Here is a 27,587-nt window from a genome sequence, read left to right as displayed (position 1 = left end):
TTTACAGCATCCAGAATATTTTCATTGCCAGAATCAAGATAATCTGCTCAAAGCCCCATGTGGGGCCCGTCATTCAGGAACAAAGGGAAAGACAAATGCTGGGCATGTATGCAACTGAGAAAATCCAGCTCCACAGAAACCCTGTAGGAGAGCAACACAATCCAGCCTGACTATGGCTTTGGGGGCCCACCCTAGAGAGCAGATACAAGTCTTGGCCTATAGCCATGACCCACTTAAAAACCACTATCACCAAAGCAGATCCGGATTCTCTATCCCTACTATCACAGGCAGACCCATGCAACATGTGAGGTGGACAGAAAATCCCCAGGGGCCCCAAGGCACCTGGCTCTCTCGGTGGCCCACTGAAGCTTCTGGGTCAGTCCCTGCAGACTGAACACCACTGAGCTGCCTGGTGGGGGTAGGTGCTGGGCAGGGCTGGCTGGAACCCCATCTCCTCTCAGCCCTGTGTCAGCCCACTTGGGTGCTACAGGGAACCTAGGGCAAGGTAGCAATGTGGTGGTGGGGTTAGCAAGAAGGCAGTCAGGGCAGCTCTGAGGAACTCAATTCTTTGAGTTCTCTTTCTTCATAAGTACCTAAAAGGCCCTGGCATCATCCTTGAACCAGAGACCCAAGGCAAAGAGAGCCAGCATCAGTACTGTAGGCAAGGGCCCAATCAATGGGATCAGGGCTCCTGGGACATAGCCCCCAGAACTGGGGAACCAACTGCTACCCAATCCTGAGTTAGGTTGTTCTTGGAGGTGAAGGAGAACACAACAACCCACCCCTGCCTGCAGGGGGAACCAGGCAGCCCCAAAAAGCCAGAGCCAGGCTGTTGAGCGGCTAGGCCACAGCAAAGCCAGAAATTCCAGCCACATATAAGCCAGTAGCAGGTCTACCTGTGGCCAGTGTATGGGAAGGATCCTCTAGGGATCAAGAGCCCATCCCTGGGGCCTTTGGAGGCAGGGACCACAGCTCAGAAATATCCCTCACAAGGCAGGCTGAGGGGCCGGGGCCTGATGCACACGTGTGGAAAGGTCACAGGGGTAGAAGAACACATGACCCCTGAGTTGGGGACTGGGGCAAGGTATCAGCCAACCCGCCTGTCGAGCCCGTCCTGAGGTCACAACAGTTGAACCAGCACCAGCACTCTTTCCATTAAAGGTCCCTCGAGTGAGTCTAGACTATTTCTTCCTTCCTCACTCCCACAGAGGAAGGGTAAGACACAGCACTTCCCCATGGCAGGCATTTCACAACCCAAGACCCATGGCCTTAGATGGTCAGCCTCAGACTGCTAAGCTCATGGGCCATGATAGCCCCAGAGGCCAAGAGAAGCAGCTGTGGCCAAGCCATCCCACAGCCCTGCCTCACACGGCTATCAGGACCCAAGGAGCACACTTTTCAGATAGGCCAGAGTAGCGGGGTCGGCCAGCAGCTTGATGTGCTCCCTGCCTGGCAGTTCAAACAATGACACTTGGTGCTCCTGGAGGCCTTGCCAGGTGTGGCACAGCAGGATGCTCTCTATGTTCACAGTGCCATCGCCATTGCCATAGTAGATCTTAGAATCGTGATCTGGGAAGTTCTCATAGTAGAAGTAATTTGGTGTGGGGACATCAGTGCCGTAGAGGCAGTGCACCTGCACGCCAGGTGGCACCATGGGTTTAACCAGCTCCTCCGTGTCCTGCCGCATGAGCCAGCCATCTTCGAAGCTAATGTCCTGGAAGAACCGGCGATAGTCCTGCAGCGTGTAGTTGGCTGTGGGTGTGCGCATGAAGACCTTCTCGGGTGACCAGGTATAGTTGTAGGGCAGCAGCCAGGTGGTGGAGACAGCAGACCGCTGCTGCTCTCGGATCTTCAGACGCCTGATGACAGGGATCCGGTTGTTGTCTCCTGCAGGGAGAGGGCTCTGGTCATCTGTGCTCAGGAATGCAGGCTGGCTGGGTGGCTCGTCACCACCAGGCCCCATGCCAGGCCCCAGCCACTGGCTCAGCAACTCTATGCTGTTATTGTCAGGCTAACTCCTATGTTTCCTTTTATTTTTGCTCTATCTGGGAAGCATACAACCAAAATTTTATTCTTCCATCTTGTATTTTGTCACCAGGGACTTCAGCAGCACATGACCACAGGGTGATCTCGTCTATAAACAGTACCTTCCTCTGAGAACTTATCACCAGGCCTGTGGTGATGACCTGCTGAAGATGAATCAGCAGCCCAGAGACATGTACTCTCTCTCTTTTATTACACTGAGCTATATAAACATTTTTCTTTCCCCAGGCTCTGACCTATAGCCAGCTAGCCCTGGTCTCTTCCCACCCACCTGCCTGTCACTGACCTGGGCAGCCAGCCTGCAGGAGACAGGGCAGGAGAAGAGGCTGCAGACACAGGGAGGGTCCTTCTCACATCGGAACACCAGCAACACTCACCACAGCCAGTGAGACCTCCAGGGGGTGAGCTAGAACTTGGCAACAGGGGCCCTCTGACGTGTTCGGGTCCCATGGTTACCCCTCACCCCACCCGTCTGACTGACTGCATGCCTTCAGCTCTGCTTGATGGAGTCTGGCTCAAGGATCACTGAGGAAAGCGAAGCCTCCAAGTTCTCTAAAGGTCCATGACTACCACCCTTCCCACCCCACCCCTGCTCCCAGACTGCCAGGGCCCGACAGAACAGTGTCCCGGAATCTGCGGTGAAGCTCTAAGGGGACTCACAAGGAAGCTCTGAAAGGGCTGGGCCCTGAACTCCATCATGGCCTCCTGGTTCATACTCGGGGGGTACCCACACCTATCCTTTCAGGTCCCAGCTAGACAAAGTGGCTCTGATGAGTCCTCACTGTATCTGATTCATCGTCCAGTCAAATCAGGGTTATTGACCTGACCACAGTGATCAGGTGACCAGCCACCAAGTCAGGCAGTGCTGCTGACCTCAGGAGGAAAGCTCACCAGATGCTTAGCACAGCCCTGGCTCATGGCTGAGCGGCCATGGGGCTCCCACCCAGTCCCAGCAGAGGGAGGAAAGCCTACAGCTGCAGCTGGTAGGCTCTGCCAGTCATGAAAAGGCAGGTGGATTGGGGAAGGAGGTGGCCTTCCCAGCTGCCAGGCAAGCAGGCCCAGATAAATCTACACCTGCTTCCTCCCTGCGTCGCCCACAGAGGCTCCCTGCTACCGCAGATGGAGGTTTAACTCATAAACAGGAAACTGCAGTCTAACCTTCCTTCTCTGTGGCAAAAGTGAGGATGGGAGTAAGAAAGAAGGAGCGCTTCAGATCAAACCTAGTTAGGTCAGCCGGGCCTGAGGCACAGTGTGTGTGCAGTGTATACATGTACACACGCAAGTTCCTGTATGACCAACAGTCACGGCACTCCATGTACACAGCCAACAGGGCTCATCAACTAGAGAGGCAAAGCTATAAGTAGTGTTAGGTTCTCTTTTGGAAAAAGAGATGTTTGGAAGAGGATCCCACTCTGAAGAAATAAGGGGCCTCACCCAAGAAGACAGACATGAGTTGACCCAGGAGAAGAGGGTAGGAGGAAAGAGAGGGTGACATCCCAGACACCAGCATCCGCCAGCCGGGCCAGGCAGGGTCTTACCTGAGGCCAGGACATGCAGAGTCTTGGCCACGCCCCCCCAGGGCGCACCCAGTGCCACCAAGTCACGGATATACTTGTTCTTCCAGGCCTGTGGCCGCTGCTGCAGAAAGTAGAGCATGTACATGTTGCCCATACTGTGGGCGACCAGCACCACAGGGCCCCCATACAGCTGGTACATCTCCTCGATCATCGCCTGGAGGGCCAGGAAGTAGGGCCCGTTTTCATCTGCGGGCCAGAGCCAGGTGGGGGTCAGGCAGGAAGGGTCCTGGAGCCTGAACTGCTAACTGCCTCTCAGGCCAGGCCCAGGACTAGATGGGTGGGGAGAGCGCTAAAATCCAAGTGAGAGTGGTCTCGTTTCCCCTCAGTCTCTATGAAGGGAGGAAATAAAGAGGCTTTTTCCCCTCCTCAGCCTCATTATCTCTCCCCGGGGCTCAGAGGCCCAGAAATGCTAGGGTGGGGGATGGTGAAGGACAGGACAGACTGAGCAGGGCTGGTAGCTGTGACCGCCGGGCTAGACACCACAGGCCCAGGGCTAGGGGAGAGCCCAGGGACTGTGGTGGCTGTGACCTCGTCCCCACTTACCAAGACCTCAGGGAAGAAACAAGGGTAACCACTTACTTGGGGCTCGGCGCCAGTCATAGGGGGCCCCCCGGACGTCCCTGCCCCGTGTGTAGCCCCAGCTCACAAGGCTCTGCACCATGGTGTAGAAATAGGAACCTACAGAAATGCATAGCATTAGAGAGGGCATAGCCAGTGCCAGCCACCCACATGACACCCAACAAGAGACTGTGACATCTACTGCAGGGAGACACTCCTGAGGAATGCCATAGGACTCTGTGCCCCCACCAATCAGAGACAGTTCAAAGATGACCCTTCAAAACAACAGGGTCCTCCCACTCTAGGAGTCCAACAGAACCTCTAGCCCCAGTCCTTGGAGGAAGGGTTACATACCTATGCTGCTTATGCTGGGGTCCAAGTACTCTACTGAAAAGGTCTCCCCAAAGCCAGGGACATGCACATCCACACCATAGGGAAACTGGGTGGTCCGGGACGTTTTGTTGTAGATCAGCCTGTCAGGAGTGGATATTGAGCCAGTGACCCAGAGGTGACAGTGAACTTGGTATGTCCCAATACTGCTCAACGTCACAAGCCATACTCCCTTCCCATTCTCAGGGTTGGTCAGATGTTCAGGGGAGATCCAAAAGTAACAAAGCCAAGTTTATAAAGCACAGGAGTAACTACACCTGAATAAGGACACCTCATTGTGGCTCATGCTGAAGACTGACCTCAGGACCCAAAGCCAGGCAATAGTCCCTTCTCCTCAGTGTCACCCACCCCAGAATGCAGGTCTTGGATCTGATTAGGAGAGAGAAGTGCCAGGCCTGGCTCTGCCATGAATATCACACTTGACCCCCAAAAGGCAGGCAGCCTAACCTTGCAGTCTCCCTTACCCATAGCCACAACAAAGCACAGGGCAAAGGAGGTGGTGAGTGCGGCACACACGAACTGGACAGAACAACACCTGCCTCGGGGCCTGAGCACCTGTGGCTGCTACCTGGGTGGGCGGGACCTGGAGAAATGATGGGAACAGGGTGGTGGAGAAGGGAGGGGAGCATTGTGCCAGGTCAGAAACCTGTTCCAGCCTCCCTGATACCAAGGAGGCAAACGTGCCTGAGAAAACACAGGCTAGACCTGCAGTCTCTGGTGTCCTAGGTCCTGCTGCCTCTTAACCATCAGTCAGAGAGCTGACAAGAGACCCAACACTGGCCCAAATAATAGGTCCAGGGTGCCCACTCTCTCCAGGCATTCTGTAGACTATCCCCTCAGCAAAGTGCAGGAAAATGTTCTGGAAAAGATCCAAAGAAACTCTTTGTTGGATGAAAATCTAAACTGGTATCAGCCTGCACCTCCAATTGGCAGTACCCAAGACCACATCTCTGATACAAAAATAGAAATGCAGATCCACAGCCCAGAAATAACCCTGATCACACGCAGAGGGGGAGAGCCAACAAAACAGGTATTATAAACACCAGGGAAAGGCAGGGTGCCTGGAGGACTGGCTAGTGTGTCTCCAGGAAAAGAATTTCATTTGTGAGACTCCATTCAGCTCAAATATTTATGGAGCATCACATGAGTTCCTGATTCTACTGCTATGAAGATAAAAGAGGCACTGTCTCTGCCTTCAGGGAGCTCTGTCTGGGATCTTCGGTCAAGATCACATAATTTGGGATTCAAATCCTGGTTCTGCCTCTTATTAGCTTAGGGACCCTAGGAAATTTTTAACCTGTTTGCCCTTCCAGATTTCCTCATCTGTAAAACAGGGTTGAAAACAGCACCTGTTTCACAGGGTTTCTGTAAGACTAAATAAAAGAAGTGTGTAAAATGCACAGTGCCTGTTTTCAATAACCAGCAATTCTCATTATGCTATTATCTTATTATCAGGGAGACATCCTTGGAAACAAAGTTGGAGAGTTGGAGGAAACAGGCATGTGGTCTGGGGGAAGGAGATGTTAACAGCTATAGGGAGCAGCAGGGGAGACTCCTCAGAGCGACTGGGGTCAGGTTTTAAAGGTCAAATTGGGTGGCGGGAGTGGGGGGCGGGGATTTATGATGCAGAAGGTTCACGGGTAGATTCCAGGACTTGAGAGCAGCATGTGCGGATGCACAGAGACACGGCATGTCCCAGGAAGAACAAGCAGCTGCAGGGGCAGGCATCGCCACGTCAGACGTTAGGGAAGGAAGGGGTGGAGGCCTTGCCGAGCCTATGAACAAGGCTGGAGAACAGAAACCAGGTGCAGAGTATGGGACCCAAGGCATGAACTGGAGAGGGAAGGGACAAGGGCAGCAGGATAGGGAAGAAACCTGTCTGGGTGAGGGCGAAGGTGGGGCCAGCCAGACCGAGGAGACAGGAAGGGAGAGGCATCAGTCACTTCGAGGATGCGGTAGAAATGGGCTCTGGAGGCCTCTTCAGGCTAGGCTGGTGAGCAGTACCCTACCTGAGCCCAGCCTCACCTGATGTTGTCGATCCAGCAGTCAATGACGAACGGCAGCAGCAGTTCGAGGTTCAGCCAGAGCGTGAAGTAGCTGGGGGTCCTCTTGGAGCAGAGGTAGTGCACGACTGTCGGCTTGTCCAGCTTTGCCTCCAGCTGGTTGCCCAAATCACCAGGCACTGCAGGACACAGAGCATGCATGAGATCCTGGAGACCCTTGAGGCTTGACTCCAAAGTCCTTCTACCCACAGCCATCCCAGCCTACAGAGTGGGCAGGACCTCATTCACTCTGGGCAAAGGAGTGGGAAACAGGACTGAGCACTGGATCACTTAACCAGCCAACACTGAATCCAGAGAAGTCACTCCATGGCAAACTTGTGGAGGAGGGACCGTGGACAAAAACACAGTTGAGAGAAGCTCATTCTGACACCTGACCATCTACTGCAGCCCCCAGGCCTTCCCTGCCGAAGGACAGATCCCACTAAGATCCCAGAGGGCAGATTATCTGGAGGGCCTGCGCATCTAGGCATACTTGGACCCTGTGTCGGAGATGGCTACCTGGATACGACATACCATTCTAGCCACAGCCCAGGGGGGTGGGCATGACCAGGCCCCAAAGATGACCTCTCTCTACCCAAGCTGGCCTATCTAATCTAACAGGGCCCGAGGACCCTTGTGACACTCAAACCCATCCCTGCTGCTTCAGTGCTCTATGATCAAGATCTTCACAGTCATTTTATTTCCAGTGACCTTTCAGGACTCACTTGCTCTCATATGCCATGCTCTCAACACCTTTCACACACATCCCCATTTAGGATTCATGTATACTGAGTGAACAAACGGGGTCTGACTCTCTTGGGAATTCACTGGGCTTCAACTGGGAACTCAGCCCTGCAGAGGACACGCCCTCTCTGTGCACTACCCCAGTGACCTCAGGATGGCCATGGGAGGAAGGTGTGGCACCTGCCTACATCGCCCTTCACGATGTGGGTGCAGAAGTAGGGAGTCCTCACATGACAGCTTCTAGAGGACGTGTCTATAGACTGGGCAGGGCAGAGACCTTGGTCATTGTCTTCACCAAAGAGGAAATGGGTGAAAGAGGAAGACACCAGTCTGCTTTGCCAGAATGCCCTTTCTCCTGGCCAGACTGCATGGCCTCTAAAAATAGCAGTGGTCAATTCCTAAGCCCCTTTGTGCCTAAAACCAGGACAAGAGTGATTCGCATGCCTTTCAATTCAATTGACACTGGGAGAGAACATCCTTATTATGCCCATTTTACAGATGAGGAGGCCGAGGTTGGGAGAGGTAGAAATGGCTTTCTACAGTCCATTCCTCCTGCCAGGGGCTTCTGATCACTTCTTTGGCCTCTGCTTCCTCTACTACAATTTGGGTCCCACCCAAGAGGTTGGTCACCCTTGGATGCTGATCTGATTCTGCGGTTCAGGTCCACGCTCTGTGCCCAGGAACAGCTTGTCCACTGCCCATGGGGTTTCCCAGGATTGATGCCAACTGCCTCAGTCTCTGAGAAGCTGGGCAGGTTAGAATTCCAGCTGCTCTGTGACTCTGAGCTCTGACTCTGCCTGAGACTCCTCTGCTGTGACCTAGGATAACCAAGAACTAAGTGAATTAATGAGCGCCATTAGCACTAATACAGATGAAAACGCTGCAGGCCTTTCACAGACCACACCCTTCCCAATGCCATATCCTTCATACTCAGAACTCCTCTGGCTAACCCTGACTCCCTGAGGACCCCAGGATAAAGTCCAGACGATCCAACCAGTTACTAGCCCTGCGCAATCCATTCCTTCCCCAACTCCATTCCAGGCAGCCTGGACTGTGTATCTTCCTCCCTTTGATATATAGTTCCCTCTGCCTGAAACTCTCTCCTGGCCTTGCTCTGCTTCCTACTCCAGGAAGCCTTTCCTGACTGGGTTAGTGGATTCTCTGTCCTTGCCCAGCACAGACCTCATGTCTGGGGTTAATTCTGCAAGCTTGGGGAAGGCAGGCCCAATTCCCCAGATCCCTTGGTAAACCTGGGCAGAACAAACCTCTGGAACATTTCCTTGCCCAGAGCTCCCCCTGGGATCACATGGCCTTCCAACCCTACCCTTCTTCGATCTGCATTATCCCCATTAAAATATTCCCAGAAGAAAGAGCATGGGGGTCATGCTCTAGCAGACACAGTATGTAATGTATTCCTCAGCATGCCCGTCTTCAGGAGTCCCGGCTGGCCACCAACACACGCTCTGGGTGGGAGTGACAGCCTGAATGAGGCATTCAAGGTCCCCAACACAGAGGTCTCATCCCTATCCCATACCACAAGGAACCACTGTGGCGCCTGTACAGTTGCCAGTGCCGGGACCAAGGAGGGGATAGGCAGAGGAAGTGGCCTAGCTCTGGCATAGACTAGTCCAGGTAGGTCTGGCAGGGGTAAGAGTACAGGCATGTTCCCTGACATCTGTTCATAGTTATTGCCTCAACCCATTCCTCTGTCTAGCCACCCTCTGATTCCTTTGTGCCTTTTCCCTCAAGCCCAATGCCACCCATTTGATAAGTCTGAGGGTTGCCTTGGTGGCAGGTTAGGAAAACAATCCTTTCCCCCAAAAGCTTCCTTTCAGTAATGCTCTCTGAAACATCTGGGGCTGAAGGGTCGAGGAAGACAGCCTCCTAGCCAAGCCCAAGTCTATGTTGACACCCTTGGGGGCCAACTCTGAGGCCACCCTACCCAAGACCAACCCACAGAAGTGAGGCCAAAGGGTCTTGGTCTTTCCAACTAAAAAAATGGGGATAGGTGAAGCAAGACTTGGGACTTACGTGGACACCCGCACCGTAAACTTCCCACTTACCCCCATATTCTACAGAGGAAAATGAGAAGTTGACAACACCGGCGTCTAGCATGGCGTGAGGTGGACGGACCGACCCAGATGACAAGACAGACACGCATTCGCTCCCCCATTCCGTGCTCAGAGCAGAGACAGACCTAGAAGACAGTCCCGCCCTCACCCCGTCCTGCCGGACGCACAAACAAATGCACCCATCACTAGACGCGCGCCTTACCCAGCACAACAGGCGGGCGACGTCCGGCTAGAAGCACCGGGTCTACGAGCAGCAGGAAGAGAAGGAAGCCACCCGCGAGCAGAGCCGCGCGGCAGGGGCAGAGGCGGAGGTCCATGACCGGAGACGGCGGATGCAGGTGCGAGGTGTGGATTCCGCGTTCGGTCGTCCGGCCTGGGCCCGGGCCGCGGCGACACACTTAACCCCACCGCCCGCAGCCTGACACAGCAGCCCCGCCAATCAGGGCCCGCCTCCCCGCAAACCGCCTGCCAATAGGGACTCGCCGCCAGACGTATCCCTCCCAGTCGGGACTTGCCGCCCCGCCTCTGCTCTTCTCGGGCCAGCAATCTTGTCCTCGCTGCTCGCCGAGCGCATCGATCGATCGCGGCTCAGCCGAGCTCCTATGCTCTCAGCTGCCGACGGGTGGGACCCAGCTCGCCGCTGCGGTACCCAGCCCATCCCTTGGTACCCGAAGACCATGCTGCGCAGCCCTTACACCCGATTCCTGGCGCCTTCTTGACCTGGGACCTAGAACGGGCGGGGCTGAGCGGGGATTCAGGGTCCAGTGCTGGCTGCTGCTAAACCCCAGTCAAACCAAGAACAAAGGGAGAAGTGGATCCCGGGCAGTCCTTAGGCCTTAGGGAACAAGGAGCTGATTGGGACCTTCGTAAAACCCCTACACCGGTTTTTCGCACTCTTCTTGGAGGTCACCTGGGTTCAGGCCACCCTCTCAGGGCCCCACTGCCTTCTGCCCCAGTGTTAGAGATGGGTAGAGGCCAGGTCAGCGTGTTTCGCTTCCTAGTAAGAGTTCTGTCCGCCCGTTTTAGGGACGCGGAGTGTGAAGTCACCTCACCAGATCAAGCAGTTCGCCTGTCAGGTTGAAGGTGGTCTTGAGTCTCCACCCTGAGCCATGGCCCATCCACAAATTCCCCCGGAGAGCGGGAAGGGTGTGAGACCTCATGGTCCCCCACCACTTCCACCACACGCAAACCTGGGGATCTCGAGAGGACACAGGCTCCCTGTGTGAGGACTGGGAGGCAAACAGAGCCAGCAAATACTTGACAGCCGGTAATATGCTGGCATCGTGCTTCACTCTGCAATAGGGGGACAGCGTGTTTGGAGACTAGAGGATTTGATCCTCCACACAACCGGTCCTGGCCATCCCTGACTAGTCCCAAAAACTCTATCCCACCCCTTCCTTCCTCTTGGTCAATGTGTGACCCTTTCCTTCCTCTTGGAGGGCCCCACCATAAACCTACTGACCATCTTGGTCTGCCACTTCTGTGTTCTTATGGTGAAACACATTGGTGGTTGGGGATCTGCCTCTCTTAAGGTCCAACCATCTCCCACCAATGGCCCTAGCTCAGGGACCCCCTCCCTAAAACTCTGCCTCTGTCACCTCCATCCTAGGCCCCAGCAGATGTATTGCTGAGGGTGGATCTTGTGCAGACCAGTGAGGGAGACTACAGGGACCTTTCTGCCAGGGTTAGGGACAGGCAGGAGCCCAGAGCCATGGATTAAGCTAGGGGAGGTTAAGATGAAATCAGGACCTTGGACTCTGGCCTGTGGGAAGGTCTTACCAGCCCAGCAGCTTCAGGTGAACATGGGCCCCTTCAAGGGTGGCTGTGTTCTCAGCAGTTCCCTGGTGCCCCACTCTATTGGCCCCACAGATGACAGGAACCAGGACCATTGGTAGAATGTGTGCCAAGGCCTGGTCAGCAATGACCCATGCTAACACTGTGGAGAAGGGTCAGAAGGCGAGGGCTCCCTTTCTCACAATGACCCTGCCATCCACATGGGTCCCTCCAGTTACAGACCTGGAATCACCCTGGATTCTAGATAGTTCTCTCTCAGATCCACAACCAGGTGGTCAAAAAAAATCTTGCTAGTTTTATTCTCCCAAAACTAAACTACCCTAATACCCATAGTAGCCTCCTCACTGATGTCCCAATTTATGCCTGTATTCCTGTGGATTGTTCTCCACGTATCAGGTTGACACCATTGAACATTAAATCAGTTTCCTAACCCCACTCACGACCCTCCTATTGCATGCATTGTATACATCTCACTCATTGTGAGGACCCATCACCGCCCCCAACTTCTGCTCCCTCTTCTCCAGCTCTCTCATCTCCAGCTTCAGTGACTTACTTGCTGCCTAGAACAGGCACCGCCAATCTCCCTTAGGACTTCTACACTTGTTGCACTGTGACCACTCTGCAGCTCTCCCTTCTGGGGACTCAGCTGAGCTCTGCATTTAAGCCTCAGCCCAGACTTGACCATTAACTTTGAAGCAGTCCCTGCCTGCTTCTCATTAGAATATAGTCAACTGGAAGAGCAAGCCCCTCTCTTGTCCTATTATTGTTGCCTTCTCAGTTACTAGTTACCACCAGCACAGTGTCTAGTATAGGGCAGGTACTTAACAAATGTTGGGTGAATGAGTGATACACCTCCTCTATAATCCTCCCCACTTCCAGGATAGGGTCCTGGTGTCTGTCAGACCTGGAGGACTAAAAGGTCCACAGGGTTGGATTAAGTTCTGGAAAGGACTGGAAAAGAGGGAGGGTAGTCCTGTGGTCCTGTGGAGGGGAACATTCTGGGTAAGAGCCAAAGGTAGGAATAAATCAGAGACTGAGGAGCCAGGCCAGGTGTAGTATCTCTCGAAGGTGAGAATCCAGCAACTTGCCTTTGCCCGTCCTGCATTATTGGGCCCTTTGCATTCCCTGTCCCTTGCCCAAGCTCCCCTACCTGGATCAGGTGGGTGGCTGCACTTGGGACAATCCAGCGGAGACCAGGGCTTCTGAGCTGGTTTGACAGCCCAGTTTGGAGAGCCCATTTGGAGGCCAACTGATTCTCCCTAATGCTCACGGCTCAGCATGACTCCAGAGCCTTCGTTGAGTCATGAGAGGCCAAACACCAACCAATCATGATGGAATCTGGAGCCCAGAACAAGTATTTAACCTGGCCTGGGCGACAAGGACTAGGCTGCCTGGGGGGAGAGTCATTAAAGAAGAGTTGAAAGATAAGTAGGAGCTTGCCAGGAAAACAAAGGGATGAGTAGGTAGATGGGTGCTCCAGGCAGGGAGCTTAGACTGTGCAGCAGCCTGGATATAGTGGGCAGAGAGGTTGAAGGCCCTGAAAACCAAGCTTAAAAACTTGGCCTTTGTCCAGAGAGCCAGGAGCCTCCAAGATTCTCAAGCCACAGGGAGGAAACCAGGGGCAGGGGTAGGGCGAGCAGCATCAAGACCCCCTCTTGTTGTGGGACTTGATAATGGGGGGAATCTAGTAACCACGATGTTGCTCATGTGATTGTATATTAATGATACCAAATTAAAAAAAAAGATTCTTCCCCACCCCACCCCGCTTTCACCTTTGCCCTAGGGCGTTGCCCCAGGTCGAGCCCCCAGTGCATGCTCCTCCCTGCTACCCAACACCTGGTTCAGTAGACAGAGTCCGGCGCCCCCTGGTGGGTATTTAGTTGCCTCAATTCGGCAAAGGCGCTGAGTTTGAACTATGCCGCAGAGTCCAGGGAGATAAGGGTACCTGTGGGCCCAGTGGTGGGGGTCGGGATGGGCCTGAGCCGAAGAATGTGGATTACCGTGGGGGACCCCCGGCTAGCACCCAGCATCGAATCCTCTCCCACCGTGGGATTATCTTCTGGCCCGGGAGGGAGGAGAGTGCTTCTACACCACTCCCTAGATGCCTTGAGGTCTCTAGAACGGCCACACTCCCTGTCACGCGTGAAGACTCCCCACCTTTTATCTGTCCCGACCTTCACCCACCCTCGGCAGCAGTGCCGGCTGCTTTCGCAGTTGACCCAGAAGAGGCCATAGCGAGGATGGGATTCCTGGAGCTTGGAGACCGGCTCATGGGACCAAGTTCCTTTCTCCCAAATACCTAAAGTACGATTTGGGAAAGGCACTGGTTGGGCCGTTAGTCTTGCTCATCCCTCTAGCATACTTTATCTCCAATTCATTCATTCACGGTTCCTGAACCCTGGTATTAGGGTCGGGGTGAGAACATTTATCAGTGAGATACTGGATCTCAAACTGTAGTGGGGGCTCCAGCTATGGAGAAAGGTGTCTTGTGAGGGGAAAATCTGGAGAGAGCGCAGGGGTTAACTAGGCAGGGCAAGGACGCAGATGAGATTAGTGAAAAGGCCCTATGGCCCCAGGGTCATTGTTGCAGCAGTTCTATTCCTTGTTCTCGAGGGTGGATAGAAGGATAATAAATGATTTATTGTGTTGGAAGTTGGTTTAGTGCTGGGAGAAAGGAGCTACGAGAACTGGTTGAGGGACAGGATTGAGGTTTAGTAGTAATGGGGCGACCTGGGAGGAAGTCTGAAGATGAGTAAGGAAGCTCAGCAAAAGGCACTAACGTTATTTTACAAATATAACTTTTCAAGAAGAGTCCAAGTGTCAAGAATTGTTATGCGGGTGGGAGTAGCCAGACCGGCATGAGGGGATTTGGGAGAGCCGCCCCATGCCGCTTATGCTACCAGCCCCTTGCCTCACATTCACTACCCAGCAGGGACTTGAACACACGAGTACGTCTCCAACGGGAATGAGCTATGGACGGCCAAGGGTGCCACAGAGGAGGGGCCGCCTGGAGAGGGAGGCTTCCCAGATGATCCTGCATCGAGACCCGCGCTGAAGAATAGGAAAGGGCCCAGAGATAAGATCTTAGAGGTTGAACGGATGGGGGAGGCTGGGGGCCCAGGAAGGGTGAGACCGAAATCAAGTAGTGCCCGGATGGCAGGGCGGCGACCAGAGGCTGACCTGGATGAGAGGGGAGTTTTAGGGGAGCCTGAGGTCTGGAGAGCTGCTGAGGTGAAGGGCAGTCGGCTGCAAGGGGGTGGCCAGGAGGAAGGCCGGACTCGCCGGCTGCACGCCCGCAGCGGGGAGCGGGGCAGGGGCCTTCCCTTGTTATTGTGCCCCTCCCAGTAAGCAAATATTTGACATTCCAGGCTTATCTAGAGGGGACGGGGCCCAAAGAGCGACGTTTCCCCTCCCCCCGGAGCCTGACTGGCTTAGCGCTTCGGGGGTGGGGACCATCAGGACCGGGTGGGCGGTCCCCGGAGAGGCAGCCACGGGCGGACACTCGCCTACATCGCTAGGGAGAGCGCTGGTCACCCGAAGCCGCCGGACCCAGGTCTATTTCCTACTCGTCCCCAGCGCCTCAGTTTCTTTATCCGCCAAGTGGGGACGCGCTGCAGTGTCGGTTCAGCGGTCAAAGCCTCGGAGGCGCCCGCTCCACCGCGGACTCTTTCCCTCCTTTGTCCGTAGATCAGGACGCAGCAACCTGTGGTTCCGGAAGCGTCTTCCGCCTCAGTTTCGCCTCGGTTTTAGCAATCCCACGTTTCTGCTCCCGCCGGATTCTTCAGTTTCTCAGTCACATAAACGGGAAAATTTCGGGGAGTTCCGGGCGGCCTCACCAATCTCGACTGGGCGAAAGGGTGCAGGGAGCCCTCCACGCGGGGTCTGCCCCCTTAAATTGCTGGTCCCAGATGGAGAAGAGACGGAGGATCCTGCAGCCCGCACGCCCTCATCACAGCTTCGCCGCTAGCTCCCACCCGCCAGCGCGTTCACATCTCCAGGCAACAGGCCCGTCGTCAGAGGGAGGTGGTGGTGGGGATAGAGTCCCGTGGGGTAGGGGTGAGGCTCCAGACTCAGACCGTGGGGCTCAGCCCTGTCTACGGAGTGCTGCTCTCGGGAGTGGGGGAGTTGGGCGGTGGGTTGGGAGGCGCGTCCTCCTTCCCCAGCGTGGAGCCCTACGCACCTTCGACTGCGCTATAGCACCGCGGGCATTTCCTAGAGCCAGGCCGAGGCCCGGCCTTCGCACCTGTGTGGACAAGCCCTTCCCTGTGACCTCTGGTGGCACCCTCATGTTTCTAAAGACCTTCGATGATCCCTGCCGCTCTCTCTCCCCCATTCGATCTCTGTTGATCTCTCCACAGGCGTCTGGTTGACACTCGGGAAACTCACCAGACCCCTTTGACCCTTAATAAAATCTTAACCGCCCCGAGACCGGCCGTTGTTACCCCAACAGCCCCTAGACTGCCTCTTGGTGATTTTCACACGTACCATGTGACTGCAGAAGGCCCTTGGTTTTGCAGTTTCCTTGGCGGAGGCCTCATAGTGAGGGTCGGTGGGGAGGGGCAGGAGGATAGAGTCACCCCAGAATTATGGCAGAACCCGCTGGGTTTCTGGGAGTTCAGGCTTGAGTGAGCCCAGGCTGGGCGAGTGAGCGCTCGCCTAGCGCTGGGATTTGCGGCCCTCCCCTTCGGTTCTCGGAGCCGCCCTCGGTCACGTGGCCGACTGGACCGACAGGTAACTCGCGCAGAGAAGGCGGGAGCCGGTAGCCGCTCCGCCCCGCGGGGCTCCAAGGGCGGGTCTCAGCTGCTCCCCCAGGGCCAGCCCGGCCGCAGGTGCCGCCCCCAACACACTGTGTCCCGCCCATGTTGGTCCGCGTCTCTGCCGTCCGTCGGTACGTGCGTGCGCCTCGTCGGTCCGCGTGTTTCTGGCCGAGCGCCCCCTTCTTCTGCGGCCATGACTCCGCCGCCACCCCAGCCACCGCCCCCGGGCCCGAATCCCGCTGCAGACTCCGCAGCCGACCCCAGCCCAGGGCCTGGAACCCTGGTCGTACTGTTCGGGGCCACCGCCGGTGCGCTCGGGCCGGATCTGGGCTCCGACGAGAGTGACTTAATCCTCCTAGTCTGGCAAGTGGTGGAGCCTCGGAGCCGCCAGGTACGGTGGAAAGGGGGCGGTGGGGACCCCGGGAAGCTTCAGGATGCCAGGGGTTCCGTGGCTGATCGTTTTCCTCCGCTGCTCGCAGGTGGGGACGTTGCACAAGTCACTGATTCGCGCCGAGGCGGCCGCGCTGAGCCAGCAGTGCCGCGAGGCGAGCGGCCTTAGCGCCGACAGCCTGGCGCGGGCTGAGCCTCTGGATAAGGTGCTGCAACAGGTGAGCGCTGGGGCCGTGGTGAGGCACAGCCGGGCCGTGGGGACATTTCTCTGCGGGAGAGGCGGTAGGGAGAGGCCTGGCGCGTCGCGGCCAAGTGGCCGGGGCGGTAGGACAGGTTCTTGTTGTTTGAAACTTTCATCGACTTCCCGCGTGTGCTTGTGTCCGCGTGTGCGGGCCATTCCTGGGGGCGTCTTACTTTTCAGCCTTTCCAGGGCTCCACTCCTACCTAGGGGTGGGGATGGAGGTTGCGAAACCCCTCCCAGAAACCCACCTACGGGGCTGCGAAGCTGAGACGCCTCTGGAAACCTGCTCGGCCAGGTTCTCCGAGAACAGCAGCTGGAAGCCAAAAGGGCCGAGGGGCCCGGACTTGGCCATAGGTCACGGCCCCTGCCGCCTGCGTCCTCGGCCCACCCACCCTCCTGCGAGACGCTGGAGCGAGGGCGTTGGGCGGTGTCTGCCCCAGAGGTAGACGCCGCCAGGTGTAAGCTGCTCGTCTAGGCCTGTCCCAGCCGGCTGGCCAGGCGTGGGCGCTGTCCGGACCCCACCTGGAGGCTGCCTGCCTCCAGAGTGCAAAGGCCTAGGGTGCCCTCTTGCCCGCGCTGCCGTTCCTGTTGCTGTTTTCTTTTTCTTCACTACCGCGCCGTGCTTCACTAGCGCACCCTGTGTCTGATTCTTGAGTATGAGGGGGTGTGAGTGCTTTACCCTCAAATTCTTTCATCCTGGTGTGGTTCCTGATTAGGAAAGGGAGGTACAAAGATGTTGAACCCGAGTCTGTTTCTGAAGGTCTCCCAGGCTAGTCCCCATTTGGCGACTGCTGACGGAGAGCTGGGTTACCTTTTTCTGCCAGCTTCAGATTGTAAAGTTGGGATCGGAGGTGGGTGGCTTCCTGAGCCTGAGCTTAGTGCTTATACCTGTTCTCCAGCGGGGATGGAGGCTGGGGGAGGGGCTGGGCAGCTTCAGGAGTGCCACCCCCTCTGTGAGCAAACAGCTCAGTGCCAGCTGGTCGATAGGGTGTGGGTCAAAGCTCATGCTGCCCCTGGCGTCCAGGTATGGAGCTCTGTCCTTGGAGTTTTTCTGCCCCTTGGTTGGTCGGACCTGGAGGCGGGGCTGCCATTGACTGAGCCAGCTGGGCCTCAGGCAGGATTGGGCCTCCCCGACCTGTCTGTGGGTGGTGCCTGGTCAGGGACAGGTTTAACCTGCTTTACCCCACCCCTTCCCCACCTGCTTGTCCCACTCCACCAGGTGTTTGCTCTGGCCCTACTCCAGACTCCTGGAGTGTGTGTGATGGGGGCTTGGTTGATAGGTGACTGCCCCCGTTTGGCCTGGAGAAAGTGACAGTGGACTGGAGAAGGGGAAACAGCCAGTTGCAACAGGTGTGGCCACCTCCTCCTCAGGCCTGGTTGGGCTGAACACCTGGCTGAACCAGCTTTGCAGCCTGTGCGCCCTCCCTCCTCCCACCTGCCCACCTTTTAGTCTGTCTGTCTCTCTCCCTACTCCCCATCCCCAGTTCTCACAGCTGGTGAGCGGGGATGTGGCTCTGCTGGGCGGGGGCCCCTACATACTCTGCACTGATGGGCAGCAGCTGCTGCGACAGGTCCTACACCCTGAGGCTTCCAGGAAGGTATGCCACTGAAGGCACAACAGGGGACCCCCACTGTCAAGGGGGTGGGCAGGGCAGTTCAGTCCCCCCATTCATTGCCACTCCCGTGTGCCCCCAGAACCTGGTACTCCCCGACACCTTCTTCTCCTTCTACGACCTCCGCAGAGAATTCCATGTGCAACACCCGAGCGCCCGCCCTGCCAGGGACCTCACTGTGGCCACCATGGCACAGGGTATCTGTGACCAAGCAGGGTGAGGGTGGAAGGGCAGCTATAGGCGGTATCTGAGTATGTGTATGCTGGTGGGTTATATGAACACGTGCAAGTTTACATTATCTCTTGAGCCCTTGGGTGCACATGTCTCTGCGCTAGGGTGCATTTGGAAAGTGGGCATATGTCTATGTATGTCAGGGCTGTAAGGGAATACATGAGCTGGGCTGTGAAGCAAATGTGTTTGCTTCCCGGGATTCTTCGTGTTACACAGGGGACCTGAGCCTAGGTGGGACCAGAATTAGTGCTCCTGCTGTTTGCCCCAGGGCCTCTCAGGCTGGGATCTCCTCATTGTTGTTTTTTTGCTCATAGACTTGGGGCTAGAAACAGATGCCACAGAGGATGACTTTGGGGTCTGGGAAGTGAAGACAATGGTAGCTGTCATCCTCCACCTGCTCGAAGGGCCCAGTGGTAAGGCTCCCCTTACCACCTGTCACTTGCTCTCAGGGCTGGGTAAATGCCCACCTGTTACTTTTTCAGAGTCTCCCTTCCCACTTGTTACCTTTTCTGAGAAACCACATGGAAGGCCCTTTGTCACCTCCTCATCCCCTTCAACTGTCCTCTTTTTGCAGAGCTTGGTGGGGAGACCCCCCCTCCACCAGACCCTGCTGACCCCCATGCCATCTCCTCTCAGGTCAATTGTTTTTGAAGCCCGAGGTGGTAAAGCGGAAATATGAGTCAGGGCCTTGGTGAGTGTGGGGGCCGGGGTGGGGGTGATAAGAGCTGGACAGCTCTGACCCAGTGCTCTGACCCCACAGTAGCAAGGCTGACGCAGTGGACAGTGAGACTGTGGTTCGGGCCCGTGGGCTGCCCTGGCAGTCATCAGACCAGGATGTGGCTCGCTTCTTCAAAGGGCTGAACATCGCCAGGTGGGTATGGTGGGATGGGTAGGCCCCAGAAGGCAGGCCTACTCAGGAGGTACTAATGAAGTACTGGCTCCACAGGGGTGGTGTAGCGCTCTGCCTCAATGCCCAGGGCCGCAGAAATGGCGAGGCCCTCATCCACTTTGTGGACAGTGAGCAGCGGGACCTAGCACTGCAGAGACACAAACACCACATGGGTGTCCGCTATATTGAGGTGGGACTTTGGGCTGGGAGTGGAATGGGGCAGAGCTGAAGCCAGCCAGACCTGAGACCCATGGGCTGTCCTCACTGTACCCACCCACAGGTATATAAAGCAACAGGAGAGGAGTTTGTAAAGATTGCAGGGGGTGAGTGTACTTCCAATGGCACCTAGTTGCCTCTGGTTCTTGATCCATGTCCTGTTTCCCCACCACCCCTTGCCTTTTTGTTCCCCCATGTACCAGGTGTGGGTGGTTATTTGGAAGGGCAGTGAAGTTAGGAGGTGACTCCCACACTGACTTACTCTCATGCCCCACACCAAGGCACATCACTAGAGGTGGCTCGTTTCCTGTCCCGGGAAGACCAGGTGATCCTGCGGCTGCGGGGACTGCCCTTCTCAGCTGGCCCAGCAGATGTGCTGGGCTTCCTGGGGCCAGAGTGCCCAGTGACTGGGGGTGCAGATGGGCTGCTCTTTGTGCGCCACCCTGATGGCCGGCCCACTGGCGATGCCTTTGCCCTGTTTGCCTGTGAGGAGCTGGCACAGGCTGCACTGCGCAGGCACAAGGGCATGCTGGGTAAGCGATACATTGAACTCTTCCGGAGCACTGCAGCCGAGGTGCAGCAGGTGAGCACCCAGGGCTCCCCCACCCACCATATGCTTCTCCAGGGTGCCCCTTCCATCCCCTGTACCCCCACCCTACTTGGCACGACCAGCCTGTTGCTGCCTTCCTTACTAGGTCCTGAACCGCTATGCATCCAGCCCACTCCTTCCCACACTGACTGCTCCACTGCTGCCCATCCCCTTCCCCCTGGCAGCTGGGACTGGGAGAGATTGTGTCCGCCTGCGAGGCCTGCCCTACACAGCCACTATCGAAGATATCTTGAGCTTTCTGGGGGAGGCAGCTACTGACATCCGGCCCCACGGGGTGCACATGGTGCTCAACCAGCAGGTGAGGCTGCTGCTGGGCGGGGGAGACCCATATAGTTAGGGGAGGGCGTGTGGTTGGAAGTAAGGCACTCTTGCACATGACAGACTGCTAACAAGACGGTGTGCACAGGGCCGGCCATCAGGCGATGCCTTCATTCAGATGACATCAGCAGAGCGGGCCCTGGCTGCTGCGCAGCGTTGCCATAAGAAAGTGATGAAGGAACGCTACGTGGAGGTGGTCCCATGCTCCACAGAGGAGATGAGCCGTGTGCTGATGGGGGGCACCTTGGGCCGCAGTGGCATGTCCCCTCCGCCCTGCAAGCTGCCCTGTGAGTGTCCCAGGGGTTGGGGAAGGACGCATGTGGGGACCAGACTGTTAACAACCCTTGCTTTCTACAGTGGGGACTCTGTTCTGGCTGTCCCACTCTCTACTTCTCTACTTCTGCCTCTAGGCCTCTCAACGCCCACCTACGCCACCTTCCAGGCCACCCCAACACTCATCCCCACTGAGACAGCAGCTCTATATCCCTCTTCAGCACTGCTCCCAGCTGCCAGGGTGCCTGCTGCCCCCACCCCTGTTGCCTACTACCCAGGGCCAGCCACTCAACTCTACATGAACTACACAGCGTACTACCCAAGGTACCCTGCTGCTTAGAGAACTCCACAGTCTTGCCCTCTGTCCTGGTTTGGTGGAGGGTCATGATCCCCTGCCCATGCCAGATAACCCAAGGTCTGCTGGAGGCTGGACTTTATTCTGAGATGACAAGTCACAGGTGTGGGCTGGCTGATACCATCTACAAATTAGAATGGAGATGACTCTGTGGAGCAGGGGTTTTAGGGAGGAGGAACTGAATAAAAGCACAAGGCAGAGGTGAAGGAAGAGGGAGGCAGGTTTCGGTCTAGGCCGTAGGAGAGACCACTGCTAACCCCCGCCTTTCCCATGCTAGCCCTCCAGTCTCCCCCACTGCTGTGGGCTACCTCACCACACCCCCTGCTGCCCTGGCCTCTGCTCCCACCTCAGTGTTGTCCCAGCCAGGAGCCCTGGTCCGTATGCAGGGTGTCCCATACACAGCTGGTATGAAGGATCTGCTCAGTGTCTTCCAGGCCTATCAGGTAAGGTGTGGCTGGAGGGCTTGGGGAGCTGGCTGAGCACAGAGCTCCCTGCCCTGAATATCTGTCTTGTCTGCAGCTAACACCTGATGACTACAGCAGTTTGATGCCTGTTGGAGACCCACCTCGCACTGTGTTACAGACCCCTAAAGAGTGGGTGTGTTTGTAGGTGAGGGAGCAAATAGGTAAGAGCTGGCTGATATCCTCAGCTAACATGCCTCTCCTACATCCAGAGAACCAGTGTCCTCAACCTGGTGGCTTCTTGCTGGCTTGTCAAAGCTCTCAGTAGGTACCCAGAGGAGTCAAGCACCAGCTCCATCCCTCACTTAACTGCTCTGCCTGTTCACCCCAAAGATGGTGGCAGGACCCTGCATGCAAAGCTGGGGGTGGAATGGTGTTTCCTCTGCTCCTAGTGGCCTCATCTGGGTCTGAGTAGCACCTAGAGAGCCCTTTGTCTGTTCCAGCTATGAACCAGCTCAGATTTTGTAGGGCAGATGTTCACAGATAGGCTTGCTTTCTTTTTAAGGATGTAAGCACCTGTGCCTTCAAAATATGACTCCTGGGAATTTCTGAGTAAAGATCCCAATGTTGTATTTTCCCCTGTCCCTTCTGGTGGAGGGCAGGGAGGCAGAGTGCACTGTCCCCAACCCCCCAGGATATTTTGACCTCAGTGGCCACATTGTGCCGGGGTGGTTCCACCTAAGGATGCTAGCTGTCCATCCCCCTGCCCACTCCACCTGCAGCTTTGTGGATGGCAAAATCATGAGGCTGCTTTGCTGGACTGGACTGCACTACCCCCAGAGGACACTAGGCGGCAGAAGGCCCTCACACAAAAACTCAGGCTTGAATTTTAAAGGGAACTTTCTGCCTACTCTTCACGTACACCTTGGGGCAGGCAGGTCAGTTGTCCTAAACTGAGCAGACGTCGTGGAAAGCCCTTTGCATCCATTAGAGGGTGTGGACTGAAGCTTCAGAAAGAATGTGGAACTCTACCCTGTCCTTCATAAAATAAACAAAGGTTCCTAACCAAGTGGACTTTTTAAAAGCCGAAGTGCCCTCAGCTTTGGCCCCCAAGAGGGGCTTTATGCCAGCCCCAGGTGGAGGAAAACTCAGGCAGATTTCAAGGAGACTGTTGACCTGTCACCGTTTATTATTTCAGCACTGTAACCAAGGAGCCTGAATTGTTGGCTCTTCCCTTTGTATTTGTGTAAGGAGTACTGTACTCCTATAAAATGTTTTAAAATACAAAATGTACAAGAAAATACAATCAATCCCAAGTGCCATAAACATAACTGAGCACAGTTCTTAACTAAACATCATCCATTTTATAAAATACAGGGTTTCAACTTGAGCCCATCTGAGCCTTAAAGATGATCCATCTGTTCTGAGTATCAAAAACGGCTTCATAGCCAGGCCCAACGGAGCCTTGTGACAGTGGCTAGCCCCCCTGGGTGGGGGCACCACACATGAACCCAAAACATCTGTTCCTCTTAAAGCTGTTCTCAGCCATGTTTTTCTGTGCATCTCCAGTAAGCAGAAGGCTGTTCATCCCATTCTTCAACCAAAGATCTAGCACGGGTTGGAGGGGGAAGAGGGGTACTAGCACATACCCAGTTACTCAGTGTTGCTACTGGAAGTCCATTTGCATAGTCCAATGGATGTGTGCTTTTAACACCACTGTGTTGCACAAAAACTTAAGTCTCTATCTACAAAGCCAAAAAATACTGACTCTTACACCAAAGCTTTTACAAAACTGCTTACATAGTATACAAAGCTTTTAAAATTTAACTTTTATTTTAAATAGGATAGCATTTCTAGTGCTACAGGCATCAAGGTATTTAAAAGGCATCAAAATTTGGTGCATAGCAACTCTGGATCATAGAGGCTTTTATTCTTGAGGGCAGCAGAGCAACCCCCAAACAGTCTTGCAAGGGGACTCCTGCAAGAACCCTATGTGAAGCAGCTACACCAGGAGCAAGAGGGTAGAGGCAGGTCTGGCCAGCAGTCTGTAACTTCACCTCAGGGGCCAGCCTCCTACAACCCCTTTTAAAGGAAGCTGTGGGCTTCCAACCACAGGCCTGGGAGCAAACCCCACTATTCACACTCAGTGACACAAAATGCACTTTCAAAGAAAACATGAAAACACCCAGCGCCAAGAGGGACCAGAGTGACTTGCTCAGGGATACACATTTTTCTCTAACTAGTTTTAGGGGAGAAATCTAGAACATGGCTTAAGAAAAAAAAAAAAAAGACCATACTTCCTCATCCTGGGTCTGCAGCTCCTACTGGCTGATGAGAGCTGATGGGTGAGGAGCCTGGTTCCTCTGCCCAGTCCTTCGCTCGGCCTCAGGAAAGGGTCCTGGCATCTAGGACCCACAATCCCCTAGAGTAACAGCATAAAGCCTCTGACCAGCCCTGTCTCGAAAAACATGCTTCCTAAATCAGTGAAAGTACAGTTGGCCCTTGAGCAACACAGGTTTGAACTGCAAAGGTCTACTTATATGTGGATTTTTTCAATAAATACACTGAAAAAGTTTTGGGGGGGATTTGTGGCAATGTGAAAAACAGTTTCTCTAGCTTACTTTATAAGAATACAATTTATAATAAAACAAAACGTGTATGTTTATAATATAAGCAATATAACATGTTATCAGTGAGGCTTCTGGTCAACAGTATGCTATTAGAAAAGTTTTGGAGGAGTCAAAAGTTATATGAACTTCTGTGTGTTGGGGTCAGTGCCCCTAACCTCCATGTTGTTCAAGGGTCAACTGTATATCACTTCATTTGAAAACATACTGCAAACTTCAGGAACTTTAAAATTGGCCCAGGCCTTGGAACAAGTAACTAATCTCGTTAAGGGGTAAGGGTAGGGGCAGGGTTTGAAAAAAGCACCCAACTTGGGCGCCTCCTTTGGTAGACAGCAGGCTGGCATTTCTTGCTGGCCCCCTACCTTGGGTGCCAGCCTCACCAGCAACAGCACCAGGGCATCTTTGGTGTGGAGGGTCTCACTTCTGGATTTGCCTCAAAGCCTTTCTGGGAAAAGGCTGGTTTTTAGGCCATGCAGATGGGACAGAGCAGGCCAGAATCATTTTAGGCTGTAAACAAAATGAGAGGTAAGCCTTCCACGTCAGTGTCAATCATAAAAGCTTCCCATCTAGAGTCCTGCCATTTTCTCTGCCCCTGTCCTGAAACATAGCTCATTTGTGCTTAAGTCTCTGACACAACCTGGCTGCTAGAGACGAATCAGAACCAGCAAAGTTGCCTAAACCATCGTGAGACAGGCTTCCAAAGTTACAAAGCAGCAAAATGCAGATGCTCCCACTTGGACAAGGTCTGGGACCAGAAGACACAAAAGAAAAAGAATGCTCCACAGCCTACTTGTTTGTAGGATGGCAGGTAATTAAAGCTACCAAACTAAAAACCCCACCTTTCCAAGTCACATGTAGCTATTTTACTCAAGGCTCTGAGGGAAAAAAACAGTTTCAACATGGAGTCAGTATGAAAAGATTGCAGAAAGAGTACCTAGAAAGCTACAAAAAAGCTATGCTCTGGAATGTTTCATATTCCAACACTTCAATGATTGGAATGGTCTCTTCTCATTTCATCTAACAGTTTACTTTTATAAAGAAGAGCGAGCTACATTTGGCTTTATTTCCTATAAATCTATGAAAGGCTTTAGGACACATGCTGAGTTTCTGAGGCATAGACGTGGGCTTCAAATAATTTTTTTTTCTTTTACATTTACCTCGGGAAGATTTTATCAAAAGTTCCTATTTAAAAAATATCAAAGCTAAAGGGTCCTTCAAATGACCATAAAGCAGTAGAAATCACTAATCCTAGCTAAGCAACCAGGTCACCTGCAAAAGCAGCACCTCTGAAATGGAGAGCCTGCTGCATTCACACTCAAAGCACCCATCATATAAAAGTATCTTATTTAAATATAAAAGGCAAAGCTCATTTCCCCAAAGCTCGAACAGCCTAAGCTGCTCCTGGTCTTGTACAAAGTCTACACAAGGCCTAAGGTGGAGGAACGCTGCTTTCCCCACATACAGTGATCCCAACTTCTGGCATCAGTCCCGAAGACCACCGAGTTGGAGACCCAAGGTCCAAGGAGAGAAACCTGCTGAGAAGTACATGGTGATGGCCATGAGGCTGCAGTGAGCAGTGTCAGGGCCTGCCGGATCTTCCTAAATCCAGGGAATCAGGACCTGGGACGGGAGGCTGTCTGCTCACCCCTGCTCCTTGGGAAACGGAAATCTGGGACATGTCTCTCCCAATTATCTCGTTCACTGAAAAACAAGAAAAGGGAAAGTGATTAGTAATGGCTGTGTGATGCTTAATGCCGAGCTCTGCTTCAAAGATTTTCTTCCAGTCCCATGGCTTTCTATAAAGGTAAAGGCAGTGCTGGGAGCCTGGTCCTGAGCTGAATGGAAACATCATAAGAAGGACTGTTCCAGACCCCTCTTCTCTCCTTTTCAGTTCAGTTTGTGAGGGAAGGGGGATGGCTGAGAAAATGGCATTCTTATCCTAACTCTAAAGCACAGGATACTCAAGCAGAGGATGGGATACTTTTAAAATGTGTTCACCTTAATCTAACTTTTACTTAATTTGCATCCCTTTAGAAGTTTTTCCTTTCTGATACCTGCAGTGTACCTTGTATATAAAGTGAATGAAAATAAATACTTTGGTGAGAGTAAAGCACTAGATTAGGGGGTTATTTTGTTACCCTCTGCTACTATAAGCACCCTTTATTATGTGGGGCCATTTGTTTTGTTTCTGAGCCTTTCAGAAAAGGCTCTTCCCCTTTTCCAGTGTTTTTCTATGATGTGCCAAGCACCTCAGGGAACATACGCTCTGTGAGGTCCAATGCAAAGAATTTCAATCTCTAAGAACCAATAGAAGGGAACACCCCAAACTTCCCACATGAGAACCTTTAGTTCTTTCACCGTGAGTACTCTTTGCTTTGAAGTGCAAATTCTTTGCTTTATCAACTAAAGATTCTATACTAATTCCACTCCTGTATACTCAAGGGAACTGAAAATATGTATCCACATAAACACCTGTACTTGAATATTCATAGCAGTATTATTCATTATAATCCTTAAGTGGAAACAACCCTAATGTCCACCAAGTGGTGAATGCATAAGCAAAATGTGGTCTATCCATAAAATGGAATATTGTCCTGCCTTAAAAAGGAATGAAGTCCTAATACATGCTACAACACGGATGGATGAACACCGAAAACATGCCAAGTGAAAGAAGCCAAACACAAAAGATCATATTTTATTCCATCTCTATAAAATGGCTAGAACAGGCTAGTCCACAGATAGAAAATATAGGAGGTTGCCAGGAGTTATGGGGAAGGAATGGGGAGTGACTGCTAACAGGTAAGAATAATGAAAATGTTCTAAAAGTACAGATAGTGGTGATACATACAACTCTGTAAATATACTAAAAACCACTGGTTTGTATATTTCCAAGGGTGGATTTTATGGAAATGAATTATGTTAAATACAGCTGTTATAAACAAAAATAGACCAAGACAAAAAGAGTTTCTATACTTAGAACTTGATGTGATTATAGAGCAAAGGAGACACTACTGAGCACTTAAAAAAACAAGTTCCAGTATTAACATCTAATCTTTTTATAGTTTAGGTAGTTAAATCTTTAAACTTATATATTCATTATAGTTTTAAGGAAGAAGGAACTAATATTCATTCCACAAATATTGAGCATCTAACTGAAATTTTGTATCATTTCAATTAATCTTCACAATATAAGATCACTACTACCCTACTTTACAAATCAGTTAACGGAGGCTTTGACAGTTCACATAAGTTTTCTAAGTAAGTGATGGAATCAGCTTCAAAACACTTCTTGTCACTTATTGAGGCCAAGAGTCTAGAAGCACAGTAATCATTTAGACAAAATTCAAAGGACCTGCACAAATGTGGTGGTGCTAGGGGAGGAGAGAGGAAAGGATTGATTGACCACTACCAGCAAGGTTCTGAGTCTGGGAAGAATAGTTTTGTCA

At 53.5% G+C, this 27,587-nt stretch overlaps 3 protein-coding genes and 1 long non-coding RNA gene across 8 annotated transcripts in view; 1 reads left to right on the top strand and 3 right to left on the bottom strand.

Annotated features, from left to right (window-relative positions):
• On the bottom strand, nucleotides 1-9,863 carry PLA2G15 (phospholipase A2 group XV). Its single transcript, XM_036897553.2, has 6 exons — nucleotides 9,629-9,863; nucleotides 6,594-6,750; nucleotides 4,533-4,651; nucleotides 4,200-4,298; nucleotides 3,582-3,806; nucleotides 1-1,887 (listed from the first exon to the last, which is right to left on the bottom strand). The coding sequence occupies exons 1-6, from the start codon at nucleotides 9,741-9,743 to the stop codon at nucleotides 1,376-1,378; spliced, it is 1,227 nt and encodes a 408-aa protein (XP_036753448.2). The 5' UTR covers nucleotides 9,744-9,863; the 3' UTR covers nucleotides 1-1,375.
• A 3,976-nt stretch (nucleotides 9,864-13,839) lies between these two features.
• LOC130680955 (uncharacterized) lies at nucleotides 13,840-15,861 on the bottom strand. Its single transcript, XR_008994024.1, has 2 exons — nucleotides 15,706-15,861; nucleotides 13,840-14,271 (listed from the first exon to the last, which is right to left on the bottom strand). It is a non-coding gene; the product is annotated as an uncharacterized LOC130680955 (long non-coding RNA).
• A 184-nt stretch (nucleotides 15,862-16,045) lies between these two features.
• On the top strand, nucleotides 16,046-22,820 carry ESRP2 (epithelial splicing regulatory protein 2). Of its 2 annotated transcripts, none has more exons than XM_036897550.2 (15): nucleotides 16,046-16,368; nucleotides 16,457-16,585; nucleotides 18,093-18,206; nucleotides 18,304-18,418; nucleotides 18,767-18,865; nucleotides 19,089-19,143; nucleotides 19,216-19,323; nucleotides 19,399-19,531; nucleotides 19,622-19,664; nucleotides 19,839-20,140; nucleotides 20,253-20,465; nucleotides 20,574-20,772; nucleotides 20,896-21,082; nucleotides 21,391-21,556; nucleotides 21,633-22,820. In XM_036897550.2, the coding sequence occupies exons 1-15, from the start codon at nucleotides 16,171-16,173 to the stop codon at nucleotides 21,720-21,722; spliced, it is 2,151 nt and encodes a 716-aa protein (XP_036753445.2). In that variant the 5' UTR covers nucleotides 16,046-16,170; the 3' UTR covers nucleotides 21,723-22,820. The 2 variants fall into 2 exon arrangements, with proteins under 2 accessions (XP_036753445.2, XP_036753444.2); XM_036897549.2 differs by having other exon boundaries at nucleotides 19,213-19,323.
• Nucleotides 22,681-27,587, bottom strand: part of NFATC3 (nuclear factor of activated T cells 3) — a 134,024-nt gene continuing 129,117 nt past the window's right edge. For all 4 annotated transcript variants that reach the window (XM_057492831.1, XM_057492832.1, XM_036897546.2 and 1 more), the window contains one exon: nucleotides 22,681-25,842. Coding sequence is in view for 3 of the 4 variants with exons in the window: in XM_057492832.1 (XP_057348815.1) it covers nucleotides 25,721-25,842 (122 nt within the window). In the remaining variant the exon portion in view is untranslated. The remainder of the gene's footprint in view (nucleotides 25,843-27,587) is intronic.

This window comes from Manis pentadactyla, chromosome 15 (genome assembly GCF_030020395.1).
Source record: "Manis pentadactyla isolate mManPen7 chromosome 15, mManPen7.hap1, whole genome shotgun sequence".
Taxonomy (NCBI): domain Eukaryota; kingdom Metazoa; phylum Chordata; class Mammalia; order Pholidota; family Manidae; genus Manis; species Manis pentadactyla.
The sequence above is the reverse complement of the archived record's forward strand: the minus strand, read 5'-3'. Positions and strand labels throughout refer to the sequence as shown.

What these genes read in the sequence shown, in the direction of transcription:
- PLA2G15 (XM_036897553.2), bottom strand. Translation starts at nt 9,743, where the DNA reads ATGGACCTCCGCCTCTGCCCCTGCCGCGCGGCTCTGCTCGCGGGTGGC. An exon ending in TGACTGGCGCCGAGCCCCAA is followed by an intron (nt 3,807 to 4,199) that starts GTAAGTGGTTAC and finishes TCTGGCCCGCAG; the next exon opens with ATGAAAACGGGCCCTACTTC. An exon ending in TCTGCATGTCCTGGCCTCAG is followed by an intron (nt 1,888 to 3,581) that starts GTAAGACCCTGC and finishes CTCTCCCTGCAG; the next exon opens with GAGACAACAACCGGATCCCT.
- ESRP2 (XM_036897549.2), top strand. Translation starts at nt 16,171, where the DNA reads ATGACTCCGCCGCCACCCCAGCCACCGCCCCCGGGCCCGAATCCCGCT. An exon ending in TGGGTGTCCGCTATATTGAG is followed by an intron (nt 19,532 to 19,621) that starts GTGGGACTTTGG and finishes ACCCACCCACAG; the next exon opens with GTATATAAAGCAACAGGAGA. An exon ending in ACATGGTGCTCAACCAGCAG is followed by an intron (nt 20,466 to 20,573) that starts GTGAGGCTGCTG and finishes CGGTGTGCACAG; the next exon opens with GGCCGGCCATCAGGCGATGC.